General features: G+C 47.8%; 1 protein-coding gene and 1 long non-coding RNA gene across 7 annotated transcripts in view; both read left to right on the top strand.

The window, feature by feature from the left end:
* The window catches only part of CAMK1D (calcium/calmodulin dependent protein kinase ID), a 417,170-nt gene extending 407,165 nt beyond the window's left edge, over positions 1–10,005 (top strand). Inside the window, exons 9-11 of one of the 2 annotated variants that reach the window (XM_033852368.2) lie at positions 1,375–1,462; positions 2,386–2,507; positions 4,133–10,005. In XM_033852368.2, the coding sequence (XP_033708259.1) occupies positions 1,375–1,462; positions 2,386–2,507; positions 4,133–4,157 (235 nt within the window). In that variant the 3' untranslated portion in view covers positions 4,158–10,005. The remainder of the gene's footprint in view (positions 1–1,374; positions 1,463–2,385; positions 2,508–4,132) is intronic. The other variant, XM_019933273.3, reaches the window with a different exon arrangement.
* A 2,938-nt stretch (positions 10,006–12,943) lies between these two features.
* Positions 12,944–17,698, top strand: part of LOC117311161 (uncharacterized) — a 72,978-nt gene continuing 68,223 nt past the window's right edge. The window contains exons 1-3 of one of the 5 annotated variants that reach the window (XR_012330382.1): positions 12,944–13,111; positions 13,210–13,268; positions 14,265–15,124. This is a non-coding gene — a long non-coding RNA (uncharacterized lncRNA). Of the gene's footprint in view, positions 13,269–14,264; positions 15,125–17,698 lie in introns of all 5 variants that reach the window. The other 4 variants (XR_004525370.2, XR_012330381.1, XR_012330384.1 and 1 more) reach the window with 4 other exon arrangements.

The following is a 17,698-nucleotide window of genomic DNA, read 5'->3' on the forward strand; positions in this document are numbered from 1 at the left end:
TCTGAATAAGCCCCAAGCTTGTTCCTCTCACGTCCTAAATCGGTTGAACACGGCAGTCTGTGCCCAGTCTGGTCTGTGTCCAGGGCCCTCGGAGTCTGGGACCTGACGGGCTCTGCCAGCCAGAAAGTATGGTCAGTGTCCCCGGCATCTGTCTGCCCCTTAACAGTTCCGAGATCCAAGAAATTACTTCTGAGGCATCAGGCATCAGCTCAGAATTGAATAGTTTGGTGCTAAAGGAAAGGGAAGATGGATGGCTTCAAGCCCAGAAGAGACTGAGCAAAATGCAACTTCCTGTGAGATTGGGGGAGGCCAAGCGGTCAAATGTAGAGCGAGGGTGGCATTGAGGTTGAGAAGGGATGTGAGGGAGAAGAACGGGCTGGAGGAAAAAAAAAAAAAAAGGGCTGGAGGGACCCCCAGCTCATCAACGAGACTGGCGACTGTAAGCCCAGAGAGAAGAGGGAGGTGTAAGAACGAATGGGGGGCGGGGCGGGGTGGGGGAGAGAAGAGGTGTGATAAAGCAGAGGGAGGAAGTGATAGGATGAGGGGGGACTCTGAGGACAGGAGGTCGAAGCTAAACCTCCCTTCCTCCCTGCTAATAGAAGGCTAAGGTCAAGCAAGAACTAGAGAAAAGATTACCCAGTGGAAGGCAGCGGCAACATGGTTCTTGCGGTTCTGAGAACTTTTCTAGGAAATGCAGGAGTAGGTGTGCCAAGCAGGGCCGAGCTGAGGCTGGGAACCCTGTCACTGAGCACAGAGAAGGTGAGGGGCCCCGAGGGGAGGGAGGGGAGTAGAACGTGGCAGAGCTCAGGTCAGCCGGGATGGAGCCAGAAGGGAGCAGTGGGCCCCGGGTGTGAGCAGGTCCATGGACCAGAGATCCTGGGGATGCCAGAGAGGGGCTGGGGGGGAGACCCTGGGTAGGGGTCTGGTGCTCAGACCAGGTTGGGGGACACGCTTGAGACCTCAGAGGTGAGACACGGCGGGTAGGAAGCTGGGGGAGGGGGAGAAAGAGGAGAGCTGAATTCAGGTTGTGTTGTCCTTGTGGACTCTGATGTTGCAGGAATGGGGGTGAAAAGGGGAAGAAGGGGGAGCCGGGCAGAGTGGCCCACCATGAAGGTGCTGACCCATCCTGGAGGGGGTGCAGGGTACGGAGGTGGGACCGGGCTTGGAGTGCAGTGGTGGTGGGTCATGGACGTTCAGACAAGAGCTGTGTGTTGAAAGAAGCAGCCTGGAGGGGCAGTGACACGCCATCCTCTCAGCAGACCTGTGGGAGGGGACAGGACGTGGCTTCCCCAGGAAAGCAGCTTGGGACCCAGTGTCAGACACCCCCCTCCCCCCAAGAAACCCTCTTGAGAAGCATCTTTGCCTCCATTTCAGGATCGCTGGTGACACAGCCCTCAGCAAAAACATCCACGAGTCGGTCAGCGCCCAGATCCGGAAGAACTTCGCCAAGAGCAAGTGGAGAGTAAGTCCTGTGTTTCCTACATTCCCAGTGAACTTAACCTCTCAAACGAAACTGGCCCTGCAGTTCAAGCATTTTTTATTTCTAAGTGTTACTATCCCCCAAGTTTGATGAGAATCCCCATAGCCTCACCCAAATGTGTGCTAATTTTAACCAACAAGGATTAAGACTTGACGAGAGCATCGTGGTGTGAGAGGGATAAAGTGTATGATTTAATAATATCTCCCCTCTGTGATCCAAAAATATAGCAATATTGCCAGCTTTTCCTCATTGGCTGTTTCTTAAGAACACAATCCCTGTTGTCTTCCTTCACTTTGCTGGAACCTTGAAGCGTTGACTATTATTAAAGTGACATAAAAAGGGGGAAAAAAACCCAGGAAATCTCAGTTGAACTCATCAATACATTCTGGTAAAAATGTGATGGATTTAATCCATTACCCTGTGTTCTCACAGCATGGGTAATTGAGAGCTGGCTGTTCTTGCATGAGAACCAACAACTAGAGACTACACAGACAGTAATTCCACTGACCTACTTTATTTAGGACAAAACACCAATAATCAGAAAATGAAAACGCTTAAAATATATTTTAAGGTACTCTATTATTATAATACACCTTTTGTTCTAGAAGTCATTCTCTTAAATTATGGAGGGAATTGGCTTACGTTTACTCTGTATTCCACGGTATTATGTCAGAAGAAAAATACTCTTTTCATCTCCAAAATATATTTTCTTGGGGGGGAGAGGGTCAAAGGATGAATGTACTTTTGGAAGAAGAGGCAACATCAGTTTCCTTTCTAGTGGATCATGAGACCGTTGTCAGAAGTTTGACCTGCTTAGGGTAACAGGATAAATGATAGGAGACAGTCTCGGCCTTTTCTAATTAGCTGGAATATTTTGTCTGCCTTTCCCCTTTCTTAAATTTCAGCAAGCGTTTAATGCCACGGCCGTCGTGAGACATATGAGAAAACTACATCTTGGCAGCAGCCTGGACAGTTCAAATACAAGTGTTTCGAGCAGCCTCAGTCTGGCCAGCCAAAAAGATTGTGCGTATGTAGCAAAAACAGAACTTTCCAACTGGCGTTGGAGACAAATCTAGTAGGGAGAGAGGGGGACTCTCGTTTGCTGAGTAGCTACTGTTTGTCCGGGTCTGTGAATACTTGATCTTATTTAATACTCCCAACAATCCTATTCACTATTTTTTAAATATTTTTTTAAATTTAGTTATTTCATATTTCTACAACTGTAGCTACTGTTGTTTCCATTTATAAGACATCTGAGGCTCAAGTCCCACACGGCCACGTGTGTGTGGACAAAAGCCCGACACTTCCTCATCCATCTCCTTATGTTCTGATTTGCTTCTCATTGGGCATCACCCTTAGGGACTGAGGAAGGGATGGCAGAGACTCATATGACAGTCTGATCTCATTGACTTTTAAAATGTATTTTTTTTTTTCTGATAATCATTTGGGCTAATTTATACGAAGTGCGTTGGCTTTGGGATCAAAGTAATAGTACTAATGTTTCGTTGTCCTTCATCTGTGCGTGGGATAGTTCATCACGAGGGACACACTCATACCCTCCTTATTTTTCTCTCTGACTCTCCACTCTATATTTCTCTTAATCTCATACTAGGCCTTTCCATGGGCTCCTCTGCACTGCAGAGAAGTTGCCTTGATCGTCCCGGTAGGCCTTCATTTCCATAATCATTGAGACCCTTCAGTTTGGTCTCACTCTGAGCATCACACTCCTTCCTGTTTGCCTCAAAAAAGGTTCCCCTCCTCTTTAAATAGCCCTCCCACCTCATTCCGGAATGTCCAGCCCTTAAGTTTTCCCGGGAAACCTCCATGAGCATCCCCTGACACAACTGCACGCTGCTTTAGGCCCACGTTTACATCTCAGGGCAAATCATTTCCACCCTCTGGTCAAAGGAAACCCCACAATCTATCGTTTACTTGAAGATTCAGACAGTGGCTCTGACAGCAAAGCCATCTTAGTGATTTACTTTATGGCTATCCCGATGTTCGAGCCCACGGAGTTCACAGTGACGGGGGTGAGGGGTACACTGCTGCAGCTAGGAAGATAAGCCCACGTGAGAATGTTCTGATGCCAACACATTTGCTTGGGGAACATTGGAGGTGCAGCCCGTGAAGAATTTTTCTAGGCCAGGGGGCTGCCGAGTTCACAGAGGACTCAATCAGCAGCCCCGTTTCAATGTGCCCTATGTCACAAACGCTTCTTAGCCAAGGGTCCAGACCACACACCAAGCTGGGGTCAGAAGGGGGTATCACATCCTTTATTCGCTCTTAAAATCCCTGCTTCTCACTGCCATTGTAAGAAATAAACAGTTCTTGTGAGGACGGTATATATTCAATACCTAGCCCAATGCCTAGTATGTAGTAAGTGCTCAGTAAATGGAACCCATCATACTATGGTGGCTAAACCACGTTGTATCCAAATACAAAGCAGTTATCATTATTATAGTGAAACAAGGAGGGAAGACCTGGGTCTAAGAAGAATTTGAATACATTGCAAATGTTTTCCCGTGGATAGGGAAAAATTTGGAGTCAAGTGCATCAAAGTTTGTCCCCCGCGACAAACCCTTGCAGCGGGAAGAGGGAGTGAGTAGATCCTTCTGAAGCTTTGAACTTCTCGTGTCTGCTATCCCCCTGCAGGTCTGGCACCCTCCACGCTCTGTAGTTTCATGTCCTCTTCATCAGGGGTCTCAGGAATGGGAGCGGATCGGAGACCGAGGCCCACCACTGTGACGACAGTGCACTCTGGAAGCAAGTGACCGGCCCTACAGGTGGGGCCCAGGGGGTGAGGCCAGGGAAGGGGGGCCCCCAGGGGCCACCAGCGCCACCAGCCACTCCAGAGCCATCCCACCTTGCACGGTGCACCTCCCTGCACAGGACTGGAAGACAGAAGTTTTTTACGGCCATATTTTATACTGCAATTCTGAAGTGTTCATTTCTCACAAAGTGTACTGGCTCAAGGGAGCGGATTTGATAGGATCTGGTGCTGTACATACGAGTCTGCAAAGCCCTAACAGAATGGACTTTCTCAGTTCCTCTCCCTCAGCCCTGTCGTTTCCGATCTTCTCAGTAGAGGTAACCGTCTATGTTGTATTTTTTCATTCATAACAAAAAAAGGTTTCAACTGGATTATTTAAGTATCGGTAAATATTGTGCATTAGGGGTTTTTTTTTTCCTTTTAAGAAATATGTCCTTTTGAGCTATACTTCTTACTTCTGTGCCCTGTACCTTTTGCTTGTCAGTAGTAGACTTTTATGTTAACCTTTAAGAGATTTTTTTTTTTTTCCGAAGGGGATTTAAAAGTACTTTTTAAAATTCTAATAAGAGGATCGATCAAGAATCTGTTTCCGAGGTGAAGAGTGCACTTTACTTCAGTTCCTTCTCCTTCTCTCCCCTTCTTCCTCGGAGGGGCAGTTTTCTGAGAAGACAACTCAGCCCTTCTGCAGCCTGTCTTCTCCCCGGGGGTGCGGGCACCGTGGGAGGGAACCTGCAGAAAACCTTGCCCGGCAGCTCTTGCAGCAAAGCCCTCTCCAGCTGGAGACCCTGGGGCCTCTTGCCATCAGTGGTCAGAAATGAAGAAGCCTGCTCTCCCAAGACGAAAGGATAGACTTGCTGTGAAGGAGAGGGCCCCCGCTCCCCCAGCAAAGATCTAAGAGCCTCCCTGGCCGAAGGAGCACAATGCCATTTTGTTTGGAGTGAATTTCCCACACAGCTCTCGTTTCTCACAAGGGGAGTGACAGCGTGGAAGCCCTGCTCTCAGCTATGCAGTTTTAAAATTAATCTCTCTGTTTTTTAAAAATGCATTTCTAATCTTACAACTGAAAATGGCCTCCAGCTTACACCAGTTGTTTCTGCAAATGTTTACGCTGTTCTTAGAGGCTGATCCAGAAGGGAGGAGAGGGAAATGGCCTTGGAAAAGACTCCATTTATCTGGGTTGGTTAAGGAGAGCAGGACAGTGGCCACTGCAGTGATGGCCAGAGACCCAGCAAGCAGGACAGTGGCCACTGCAGTGACGGCCAGAGACCACCCCAGCCAGGCCCAGCCAGCGCTGAACGCCATCCTTCTGACCAAGGGAATCCCCAAACCAAAGACCTGTGATGGTGGGGTCACCAAAGGTCCCAGTTTGCCCAGGACTGAAGGATTTCCTGGGATGTAGGACTTTCAAACCAGCAACGTCCGGGGACCACTGGGCCACATTGTCCACCCACGTGGTGGATTGGTGTGCAGGATAGAGTGAGCACAGCATGAAACCCAGGGAAAAGCGCTTCTCCAGGAGGCTTCGAGGATGCTGTCTTGAAGAGGAGAGCAGGTGGCTCCAAATGCCCACTTTGCAGAAGACCCCCCCCCTCGGCCCTTGTGCCCATGTGATACCTTGAGTCTGCTTCGCACAGTCAGCCTCGAGCCCGCGGTGGGTCCCTGTTCATCTGCCTGATGGTCCAGTGACTTTCCTGGTTGTTGTCCTCACGCCCTTCTCCCACAGTTGACCAGACACAGTGGATCCTGTAGGCCATGCCATCTTCGTCACTTCTGCACCTTGGCCTAGGTCCAGGCCGAATGTTCAGTAATGCCCCCCATCACACACACAGTGTTATGAGGCTCAGCACTCCATTCTGCCTCCTTTAGGAGGGCAGTGCAGGTGTGCAGGAGAGCAGCCGGAAAGACAGGCATCTGGTCTACCCCATGTCCACCGTGTCCTAGGCACTCAGCCCCTTGACAGGATTCCCGCTTGGTGTCTGCCACACCAGCGTCCAGAGTGAAAATCAAGCTATTACTCTTCAAAATTTGTAAAAAGCCTGGAAATGTCTATAAAACGACAGTAGACCCGGTTAAGAAGGAAGTGGTACCTGAGTTGGAGGACAGTAGCAAGAATATTATAAACAATAACAGAAAACTGAGGCATCTCTCCCAGGGGTTTATTAGAATGTTGCTTACCAACAAGTGTAATGGAAGATTCAAGTTTAGACAGTATAAGAAAACAAGGAACTAGGGACTTCCCTGGCTGTCCAGTGGTAAAGACTCTGTGCTTCCAATGCAGGGGGCATGGGTTCGATCCCTGGTCGGGGAACTAAGATCCCACGTGCCTCATGGCGTGGCCAAAAAAAACAAAAACAAAAAAAAGAAAACAAGGAACTAGATGTTTTGGAGGAGGGGTGATAATTTGCCTGACTTTGATACTTCGAACGTGTGCCTGAATAGTTACCAGCTCCTCGTACTGTGTGCTATGTGCGGTCATTTGCACTTGCAAAGCAACATCTGAAGCCAAATTTATTGATGATAAATTATTTTCTGGAGCTGATGTGTGGGGTGCATGTTCTATGCAACTAGTTTGAAAGTATGTCTTACCTGGAAAGTGCAGAAGAGCTGAGAGATGGGCCGGACCCCCTTTTTGCAGTTGGGGGTCTGCTCTTGGCCATGGTTGGCCTGTAACACGTCAGGAGATGGTGACTGTTTCAGCCCAGAAGTAGACCCTGTTGAACTTGACATCAAGTGAGTCTCTACTGTCTGGATGCGTGTATTCCCATTGTTTTAGGAGGAGGAGAAAATACTGATAACTCCCGTGTAGAACTTACGCTCTGTTGAGAGAGCCTTCGTGGTAAAAGAATGGAGGTTCTCTTTCAACCGTATTTAGTATTATTTACACTTTATGACAACATGGGAAGAGAGCTCAGAATGTGCCTTTTGGTAACGCCTGCCAAGTGGAGTGGCAAAGTCCTAGGACCCTCACTGATGTCAAATTCCACCGAGGAAGCTGAGCATTTCATATGGGCCCCCAGCTTACACACCCCCTGGAGGCCACTGTGTGCAGCTGAGGCTAATGGTGGACCATGGACTTCAGCACAGTCTGCCTTCCAACCTCCCCGCCCCCCAGCTCGGTCTCTTCACCTCCTCACAGCAAGTGGATTGTTTCTGTCATTTGAAAGAGTGTCCTCAAATGGTCTTGCACTCAGCTGCCTGTCTATCCCCGTTCACTTCCCTGGTCTTCATCTCATCCGTGAGGCCATCAGGGAGGCTAGCATTTGTCTGAAACAGAGAGCGTGCACCCGCATGTGGCCCCAACAGACCTTTGAGAAGGTCCCAGCTCTCCAGCCAGCTCTTAGCATAGCGTCCAGGGAACTGGGCAGTCAGGCTTGGGGTTAACCAGGCAAGGCTCTGGCACTTAGGGAGCATGAGCCGGTGAAGAAAGGCATTTGGCATTTGGCGCCCCAGACTCAGTTTACCTGCCCGTCACTAACCTCATCCTGTTCATTTGTCTCCCTTGGCGTCCAGCAGATCCTGGGTGAATTGTGATCGGGAGAGGAGGACCTCCCCCCTTTAGAACGAAGGCCAAAAACACCAGGGACAGAGGGAGGGAACCCAAGTGACCCCTCCTGAAAAGGGGGATTGACCCTCTCTCTGGAGGAATGACAGCTTAATCTGATGAACGCCCCGGGGGTTTGACATTTTGTGAGCAATTTTAAACAGAAAGAAAAGACCGTATCCCAGGGGAGATAACTCTGTATTTTAAGGCTTTGGCCACCGTGGCCCCCTGGCCCACCCAGAGCCTGGGCTTGTGTTGATTCTTCACCCTGGAGAAGCCACCCTGGAACCATCACTCCAGGGCTGAGGGCAGGAGAAGGCGGGTATGGCCTCTGTGCTTTGCCTGCAACACTCATGACTTCTCGACTTCATATGATTTCCACAAGCTCACTGCTGGGTTTCCTCTGGATGTGAGAAGGAACAGCAGAGTGCAGCAAAGGGCAGCTCCTCCCATTTCCATAAACAGAAATAAGATGTACTCTTTCCCAGGGTTGCACAGTCACTTCTGGCAAAAGGAATGAAAGTCCTCCGATTCAACCGATGCACGAAACCTTTGCATGTTCTTCTGAAATAATACTGCTTCCCGTTCTGTCCACTCACACTCTGCAGAGTCGGCCTTTTCCTTAAACACATTCCAGACCAAACACTGTTCAGTTTGTTTAAAGAAAAATGTATATACCTGTATGTAACCCACAACTCTTTGCTGGGGGCAGGGGGCTGGCCGTAGGTTGGGGCTTCGGGTGTACCTGACATTGGCCAAAGAGTGTTCCAGTCCTTTGGTTTTCAGAATTGAAAATGTTGTGATAGGAAAGGTAAATTGGGCAGATTTCTAAAAGGGGGACTTAATTCACAGAGATGCCAAGAAAACTAGTCTGCAGATGAGATAGCTTGGAAACCTCTACACTGGACAGCAGGCAGGGAGGAGAAAGAGGAAGATAGAGGCCCAAGCCCCCTTCAGCCCCACCCTTCGTCATGGTCCCAGTGCATCGTGATCTGCAGCCTGAGCATGGGCACAGGAGCCCAGCCCCACTGTGAAGTGGGCCCTGCGTGCTGGCCACGACCTGGCCCGCCTCCTGCTCTGCGCCGAATCAGACAGCAAGGAACATCAGCCCTTCCCGCCTTCCCTGCCACCTGCAGCAGGAGCAGCTGGGCTTGTGACTCCGGGGGTCTCTGCTTCTGGAAATCCAAAGGCTGTGCATTTGGCGGCCAGCCCCACAGCATGTGGCTGCCAGGTCTGGTTTCGTGGACAAAGTGTGGAATGGCTTCTCGGTGTCTGAATCTCTCTACACCAAAGGGACTAACTATTGCATTTCCCCCTTTGTACCAATGCCGCTTCTGCATTCGCCACATCCATTTTGAATCTTTTGGTCTCCAGAAAACTTCTCATACGATGATTATGTCTTCTGATGATTTACCAACTTAGTTTACTTCAAGGTGATTTTATTTTCTTATGGACAGGAAAAAAGAAACTGAAAGGAGTGTTTGAGGCTTTAGGCATAGGGATAAGGTATGACCAGGGACTCAAAAGCCCCAAACACTAGATAAATTACTTCTCAAAGGAAAACCTTCATCTGGACAGACTGAGGTTCCTGGGCCCTCACGGTAGCCTTGCACTTGAGGGAAGAGGAGCGCTGGGGCAGGACTGGCAGCGGTTTGGACATTTTACAAAAACAAAAACATTTTGACAGCGACAAAAATACTGCAACCTCGCAGCATCTTTGTTTTGCAAGACAGGCGGCATGTTTCAGAGGACATTTCTCTTAGCCCCACGATCAGGTTGGAAGACATGAAAGGTACATTCTGTCCAGCATAGAATTTGGAACAATTTCTAAATTGGCTCTGGTCACCACACATAATGTCATAGTCCTTCTTGCAGCTCTCCCAACAGTGAGCACGTTTTCCAAAAGCTTATGACGTCGAACCCAGGAATGTCCCTGTGTCTAGTATTACCAGACTTGCAATTGGTTTGATTTTTCCATAAAACCATGCTTGTCCAAAAGAAGGGAAACTGTGCATTTATTCCATGCATGTAATAAACTCTGCAAGAAATTTACCCCACGTAGGTTTGCGGCACTGCAAAATTGTTAACGGGCCTGTGTAGCAAATGATTCTCTGCCTTGACAATCATGTACACATATCAAGATTTCTATCATAATGACAATGAGATTGATGACTTCTTGTTTTCCTCCAATAAAGACAATTAATCATCTTCAGATGTATGTGGTTTGTTTCCTCCATGAGAAGCAAGACTGGGGTGTTTCAACAGCTCGCTCTTTCCTCCTCTCTCTGAAGTTTGGGTTTGAAGGAAGGAGTTTGAATTGAGCCCCTGGAAACTCATAAAGTCCCCTAAATACTTTATCACCAGCCCGATGGGCAGGGATGCCAGGGATGGGGGCAGGGCGTGCACATTGTGGCATTGAGGTTTGTGGTGGGCGCTCAGGCTCCCCGCCCTTTTCCTTGCCACTGCAGAAGGTGGCTAGAGGCAGACCCAGAAACCCAGATCACGTTAACTAGATATTCTTGAGTTGTTTGGAGGAAAAGCCGACACTGATTTCCAGGAAAACGTCTCTGAGTAGCACTTGGAATTCTCGATGCCCAAAGGAAGATTCCTCGCTGATCACGTTACCAAAAGTGGGGTCCAGCTGCTCATCGCTCAAAAGCCAATAAAGAGGCAAGGTTGGTGGCAAGGACAGTTTGCTTCATTTTGGGTGCTGGCACCCGGGTTGCGGGGGGAGGGGACGCCTGTCCAAAGCCCGACTCCCACACCTCCCCGCCCCAGACAGTCGGGGGGCAAGAGCTTTTACAGGCAGAGGGAGGGGGCTACGTGTAGAAACAGCACAGTCAGCTCTGACCGTCATCTTGACATTGGTCATCAGTGGTCTGACCAGCATCATCTTGATTGTTTTAGGTACAGTTAGTCTTCAGTTCCAAGGTCAGTTTGTTCCCATTTCTTGAGGCCATTTCTCAGAATTGTGGCAGCTTACGTCATGGCTACAGCCTGGTCATCGTGTAGTTAACTTCTTCCACCTGGTGGGGTTTTCAGTATCTACAAGACAGCTCACAGGATATGGCTCAGAATATAGCCCTTGAGGAGGAACCAAAGGTCCTTGACTTTGCTTAATGATTAAACTATTATTATTTGGTCTCCTTTGATTGTTTTCCTTTGTTTCTGCATTTTCTCACTTCTCTGATTAAACTTATTTTTTGGCTAAAGTTTTTCTACAAACAAAATGCAGGCAGAGGACGTGGGGGACAAGGACCATAGGGTCCTGTCTGTTTCAATCAGAAGAGTGAATAGTGTCTTTTTTTTTTTGGTTGGGGGTGCTTACAGCTCATAGCTCATCAAATATATTGTGGGGATTGGATCTGATCACCAGACAATTCCTCCAATCCAAATAGTAAGTTGTTGTGTAGAGGGGAAAAAACGAATTGGACATGGGTTGTAGAAATGTAGAATTAATGCTATCCCACACAGCCAATATCAAGTGAAAACAGCATGGGCCTTAGTGGAAATAAGTGAGCCCCAAAGAAACACCTGATACCTGATGACTAGTCCTTTCTTAGCTGACAAGGCTTCTCTCAACCCAGACCCTAGTTAGGAAGTATATCATGACAAAGGGATCATTCAGTGGGTGCATAGGTGACACTTAATGCAGACTTTACGGAACAAAAGAACTTTAGTAAGCTAACCACTTCTGAAAACTATTTGTGGAGTCATTAAAGAGAGGTCTCCCCCACTGTGGCCGAAAATGTAGCCAAAGCAGATGCACAGAAGTGTAAAACTGCTCCTAATAGAAAGCTGGGGTTTATCAGGGGCTTAGAGTTGAAATGTTAAGGTCAAACCTGAACTTTTGACTGAGCTCCAGTCACAGTGACCAGGCCAGCACCTCTATCCTTCAGACATTCACCGAACCTCCCTGGGGCTCAAACAAAGTTCAACAGGCATTGAAATTCACCCCACGTTTCTTATATTTTTCAGATAAATTTTGGTCTGGCCCGTTCTCTTGGGATTATCTATCATTGGCCGTAACACATTCAGGGAGCCAAGAATTAAACAGAAGCCTTCCTGCATAGATAACTGTCCACCCAGAAAAGAACCATAGCCTTATTATTGTCAGCAACGACAACTACTGCTACTAATCATGTCATGGATTAGCCGTTTGCTGTGTCCTAGGTACTGTGCTAAGTGAATTCCATTCAATGTTTCATTTAACCATTAGCTCAACAAGGAAGGTGCCCTTATTGCCTAAATGGGTTCAGGAAGATTCAGTGATTTACCCACTGGCAGCAGAGTTTCAAACTCAGCTGGACCAACACCAAAGGTCATCCCGCTGCATTACCTCTCGTAATTTTATGTAGTTTTGAATTTTATGAATTCCAAACTACATCATCTGGATTTCATTTACTTAGTAAGTAACTAGGGGCCCCTGATCATTACTGAGTTGAATGACACAATCAAATCAGTTAACATTTTGGGACATCACTATTCCTAAGCTCCATTCTTCATCTCCAAGAGAAATTTCTCTTAGCAGCTCGGCCTAGCCTTACACATAGTTCAATAAATGAAGAATGGCAGAGAGAACCCAGACATTACTGTGTTATCAGCCCATGTGTTTTCTGCTGTTCTGTTATTCCATGTCTCAGGAGGAATGGCACAGAAGCTGGATTTGATCTGGAATCAGAGATGCAGACAGTAGTCCTAACACTGCCAGGTTTTTGTTTTGTGTTTCGTTTTAGATTAGTCTCTTCTCTTTCTCTGATTAATATCTCTGGAAAGTTCTGTTCATACACACGGAGTTTCATCCCTGACACGCAGGCTTCCTTGTCATCTACTCTTCTCCAGATCGCCTTCAAAACCTCTGATTTATTTTCAAGACAGTGTCTCAGATCTCTGGTTCTCTTCCAGCCTCTCCCGGGAGGAACTGTGTTTATCATGAGCTCATCTTCCTAATATGTTTCCACCAGCAAGCACGGACTCTGTCCAGAAAGACTTAGTGGGCCAGAAAAACGCAGTTCTTGGTCAACTTATGAACCCTTTTTCTCTTCCCTACATCTCAGGCCACTTCTTCCCCCTCCCTATAACATTGTTTTAGCTTTGCATGATATTTGTCTTGAGGGCATCAGGATTCATTTCTGTGGGCCTTGCTGAGTCAGGCTGTTTTACATCAGCTCGTGGAGAAAAACACACGGGTTGCTGCACCACCAGCCAACCTGGCTGTAATCATGCAGAAGGGCGTCATGACCGACCCCTCTAACGAGGGCCAGCGGTTCCCCAGCAAGAACATGGAAAGCAGCTGGCTTTTGTACCCACCTAGCACAAGGTGCTTGTCACAGGGCACCCCTGGGGGAGGAGAGAAAGCTTACTCCGGGGTGAGTCTTTTAAACAAATTGTCTCGTATCTGGATGGTAATCCCTACAGAGAAGGAATGTCTCAAGGGCACCGTGACTGGGGAGGACTTCGCATCACTTCTGGCTCAGGTAAGTCAGACTGCCCTAAAGGGGAGCCCTGCTCCCTCAGCTGTGCTCCCGGCAAACAGTCCCCAGGCTGCCACTGCTCCAATAGCTGCATCCCAGGGCTTCTCACTCCTTCTCCCGGGGATCTTGCTAAAATGCAGATTCTGAGTCAGCAGGTCCGTGGTGAGGCCAGAGCTGCTGTGTTTCTAACAAGCTCCCAGGCGGTGCCACTGCCGCGGATCCCTGGGACCCTAAGCAGGGACCCTAAGCAGGGACCCTAAGCAGGGACCCTTAGGGATCCCAGGGACCCTAAGCAGCTTGTGCCACGCCTGCCTGCACATTCGAATCACCTGGGGAACATTTCAGAAATGCTGATGTCCAGGCCAACTGCACCAGGATCGCTGGGGAAAAGGTGCGCTCATGGACTGAAGGCTTTATTCCTGGTCATACCGGTGGGCCTCTTCTAGGACTGCTGACAATGTGAGTGGTGCTAGAGGGAGAGACAGGCAGAGAGACAACACGAAAGTACCCAGCATGGAAACCACAATCTGTTTGTAACCTAATCTTGGAAATGGTGCCCCACTGCTCCTGCCGTATTCTATTCATTAGAAGTGAGGACTACCCGTAGCCGTGACTACCGGGACGTGGGGACCACAGGGGGCACCCCACAGCATTGTCCCTCTGTCAGCACACTCGGGACCACTCAGCCACCCTTGCTGACTGGAGAGAGAGGGTGAGGCTAGACTGTGATTCATGACCCAAGTCCACATGCTGAGGGAGAGGCAGTGTGGGTAGAGAGCCCCTGGATGCTGGAAAGAACCAAGATGTTCTCAAAATGACATGCATGTCTTTAAAATCTTCTATTTGCTGTAAGAATGCAGCACAAAATACCGAAGCATTAGCAAACTGCCCTGGGAAAGCTGCAAGCTTCAAGACACAGCATTTCCTGTGTCCTGAGGAGACGTTTTTAACTCTTCAGAGAAAAAAAGTAAGCTTTGGCCAAATGCCTCAAATCCACAGGTGCACCCCATCTACCAGTCGGTGTCAACGTGGTCCTTCTTAAAGAGCTCAGGAGTTCTGATGCTTCCTGTGGAGGTGGGAAATGAAGCCATGCCCACAGCGGCTGGTCCTCATGACTGAGGTTAAACCTGGGCACAGAGACTGGCTGGAAAGGGCTCTTCCTCTGGACCAGTTCAAGTGTCTCCGCTTCACCTGAAGATAAGCAGGAACGTACTCTGGGGCAAAATCCACCAGCGGTCCCTTCTCTCTAACGCCAACGCGCATGTGCAGAGGGGTTCACGGTGACTGAAGCACTTGACGGTGAATTACCATTCAGTCCTCGCAATAGCCTGTGAGGGGAGTGGGAATGGTCCTGATCTCTGCCTCGTACACGAGAGAACTGAGACTTAGAGGGAGGACGTGAGTTGTGTAAGGGGCACAGTTGGGCCTGAGGGGTCTCCTGGGCTGGCAGGCGGTATAACACGACCAGGTCAAAGTGTAAGAGAGGGAGGCTGACTGGGATGTCTCTTGGGTCCTTCCTGACCTAGTCTCCAGGCTGGACTCCCAGCTCTCACCTCTGTGGCCACCCACAAGCCCAGCATGGTCAGGGCTGAAAACTCAGTCCTCTCACTTGTCCTGTCCCACCCTCTCGGGTGAGGCCTTTTTCACTCAACAAAAATTTCCCGAGTGCCTCCTGTGTGCCAGGCACGTCCTAGCACTGAGGATACAGCCGTGAGTGACACACCGCAGACCTCTGCCCTCCTCAAGGTTCCACCCCCCCCCCCCATTTCTCCTCCGCCGCTCAGTGTGTGTTGGAGGTGGAGGCATGGTCAGAAGAGCTGGAGCTGTGAGTCCATCATCCAGTGTTGAAGAAGCAGCAGGTAAGCTTTCTCCTCTCCAGGGGCAGGGCTGTGCAGAGGGACCTTTCCCAGTGGGAGCCCCCCACGGTCCTCTCACGATGGACCCCACACAGGTGTGCTGAGCCACATGCCTGGGAGATGGCTGTTAAAACACTGACTGAGATCGCCGAACGCCAGACATTATCTGGCCATGTCTCATCAGAGGGCAACAATTCTCCATGTTCCTCCTGGCATCCCCCCATCCCACATCAACCCTGAGGGGATATTATAGAGTCCAAGAGCCCAGATGGAATCCAAAGACTTGGTCATGGTCCTGGATGTGCCTCTTAACGACCTGTGTAATCTTGGGTGAATCATTCTGACCTTTGCCTTCTGTCTTCACTTACACCATGATGGGTACCCAAGGTAGCTTCCAGCTCTAGAACCCTCTGACACCCATACATCACTGAATCCCCGTGTTATAATTGTGCTGGGGGCCAACGCCTCTCTTTGGGTTTTGCTCTTTGCCTAGAAAAGGGTGTTGCCATGTCCAGCTTACCCTTTTTGCTTCCTGAGAAACATGGGAAAGAGTCTCAGTTGAATCTGTGAATTTCGGGCTCTTCTAGCTTTGGAGCCCAGCCCAGAGGCAAGAAAGAGCGTGAGTTAGAATTGTTATAATGGTTTTGAAACCCACACTTCCTGTCAGTTCTTTCCAAGTCTGGTGTTAAATGAACAAGCTCAAATATGAATGTTAACAAGGATGACTCAGGCCTAGAGAATGTGGTAGCATGATTCTGGCTTTAAAGAATGGCAATAAAAGGACTTTTCTGACCCATCTGTTGACAAAAGACAGCAAGAGATCATTAATCTAGTTCACTGATCTCCAAACAGTTTTGATTCTGTACCCTTTTGATAAATGTTTTTGAGCATGCAAGCATTCCTAATATATGAATATATATTTGGAAATTATAGGCATGTAATATTATACCTACAGATGAACATATAAAATATACACAGGGGAAGAAAATTAAAAGAACAAGATCAAGACAAACTCTTGTCAGCCGAACACATTATCTTTGTCACATTAATGTAATTTAGTAGGTTTTTTGTTTTTGTAATACAGCAATTTGAAAGTCCAATTCCAAGTCTAGTTTGTCTAAATTCTTGGTCTCTAAGATCTGTTGTAACTGAAAAAGTTGCAAGGCAAAAATATGTAGATCTAAATGGAAGACATCTATTGTTGGAGGGCTTGTAATTGAGGACTTGACCAAATCTAAATTGGAAACTTACAAGACTGAAGGTGGTGTTACCATGTTACTGAGCCCAACCTTGTGCTGCTCGCCACATGACAGGCCAATAAACTGAGAGACAAGTTGTGGGGGCAAGGAACAGCGACTTTATTTCAAAAGCCAGCAGACCAAGATGGTGGACTAGTGTCCCAAAGAACGTTCTCGCCTGGGTTTGGATGCTAGTTTCTTTTATAGAGCAAAGTGGGGAGGTGGGGAGGTAAAGTTAAAAAGGCCTTAAGTTGTTGCAGATATTTCCTGGTTTCGGCCATGCACTGGAGGGGAAGTGTTAATTTCTTCTTTCCTTCAGCCACCGGCAGGTGGGCCAGGTCAGTATGTTTCCTGGAAGCTAAACAAAGGTATTTTAGTTAAGCTCAGGCATGGGAGGCAGGGTTCCTGGAGATGGGCCATTGTGTATACTTTAAGCTAAAGGCAACATCCCTTTAGTGATGACCTTGTAGCAAAAGCAATAGAATACAGAGATTAAAGTGAAAGAAACAGATCCAACATGGCGTCAGATTTGTTACCCTTCCTGCCAAAGACCCTGTACCCCACTAAATCATGTTACACAAATATATAACCATAATCCAGGTACGAACAGTTCCCCCAAAGACCCTATTTTTTGGTAGAACAATAGGTCAATGTTTATATTTAACTCTTTAAAAAAAACTTAAATTTTTTGAAAACTCACAGCTGAAAGGAAATAGGTACTAATGTCTTTCTTTTGATTAAGACACTCCAGGGAGCTTGGGGCTTCAGACCACTAGAGCAATGGTCCCCAAACAATGTGGCCCAGTTTCATGAACCTCAGCACACTAGCAAGTAGAATTGACTAAGAAAAGATAGTGCAAATAGGTTTTAAAAATGAATTTGCAAAAAAAAAAAAGTGGTATTACATTCAATGGAATATCATTCAGCCTTAGAAAAGAAGGAAGTCATGCCATTGTGACAACATGGATGAACCAGAAGGACATTATGTTAAGTGAAATAAGCCCGTCTCAGAAGGAAAAATACTGTTTGATTCTACTTGTATAGGGTATCTAAAATAGTCAAAATCATAGAAGAGACAGTGGTTTCCAGGGGCTTGCGAGTCTGGGAAATGGAGAGTTGTTATTCAGTGTGTATAAAGTTTCAGTTATGCTGGATGAATATATTCTACCTAGAGATCTGCCATGCACATCATGCCTATAGTTTACAATACAATCTTGTGCATGTCACAATTTGGTAAGAGAGTAGATCTCATAGTAAGTGTTCTTACCAAACCAAAACCAAAACGAACAAAACCAAAAGGTCATAAGGAAACCCTGGGAGGTACCGGATCTCTCTATTG

The sequence above is a fragment of the Tursiops truncatus genome, chromosome 2, assembly GCF_011762595.2.
Source record: "Tursiops truncatus isolate mTurTru1 chromosome 2, mTurTru1.mat.Y, whole genome shotgun sequence".
NCBI lineage: Eukaryota > Metazoa > Chordata > Mammalia > Artiodactyla > Delphinidae > Tursiops > Tursiops truncatus.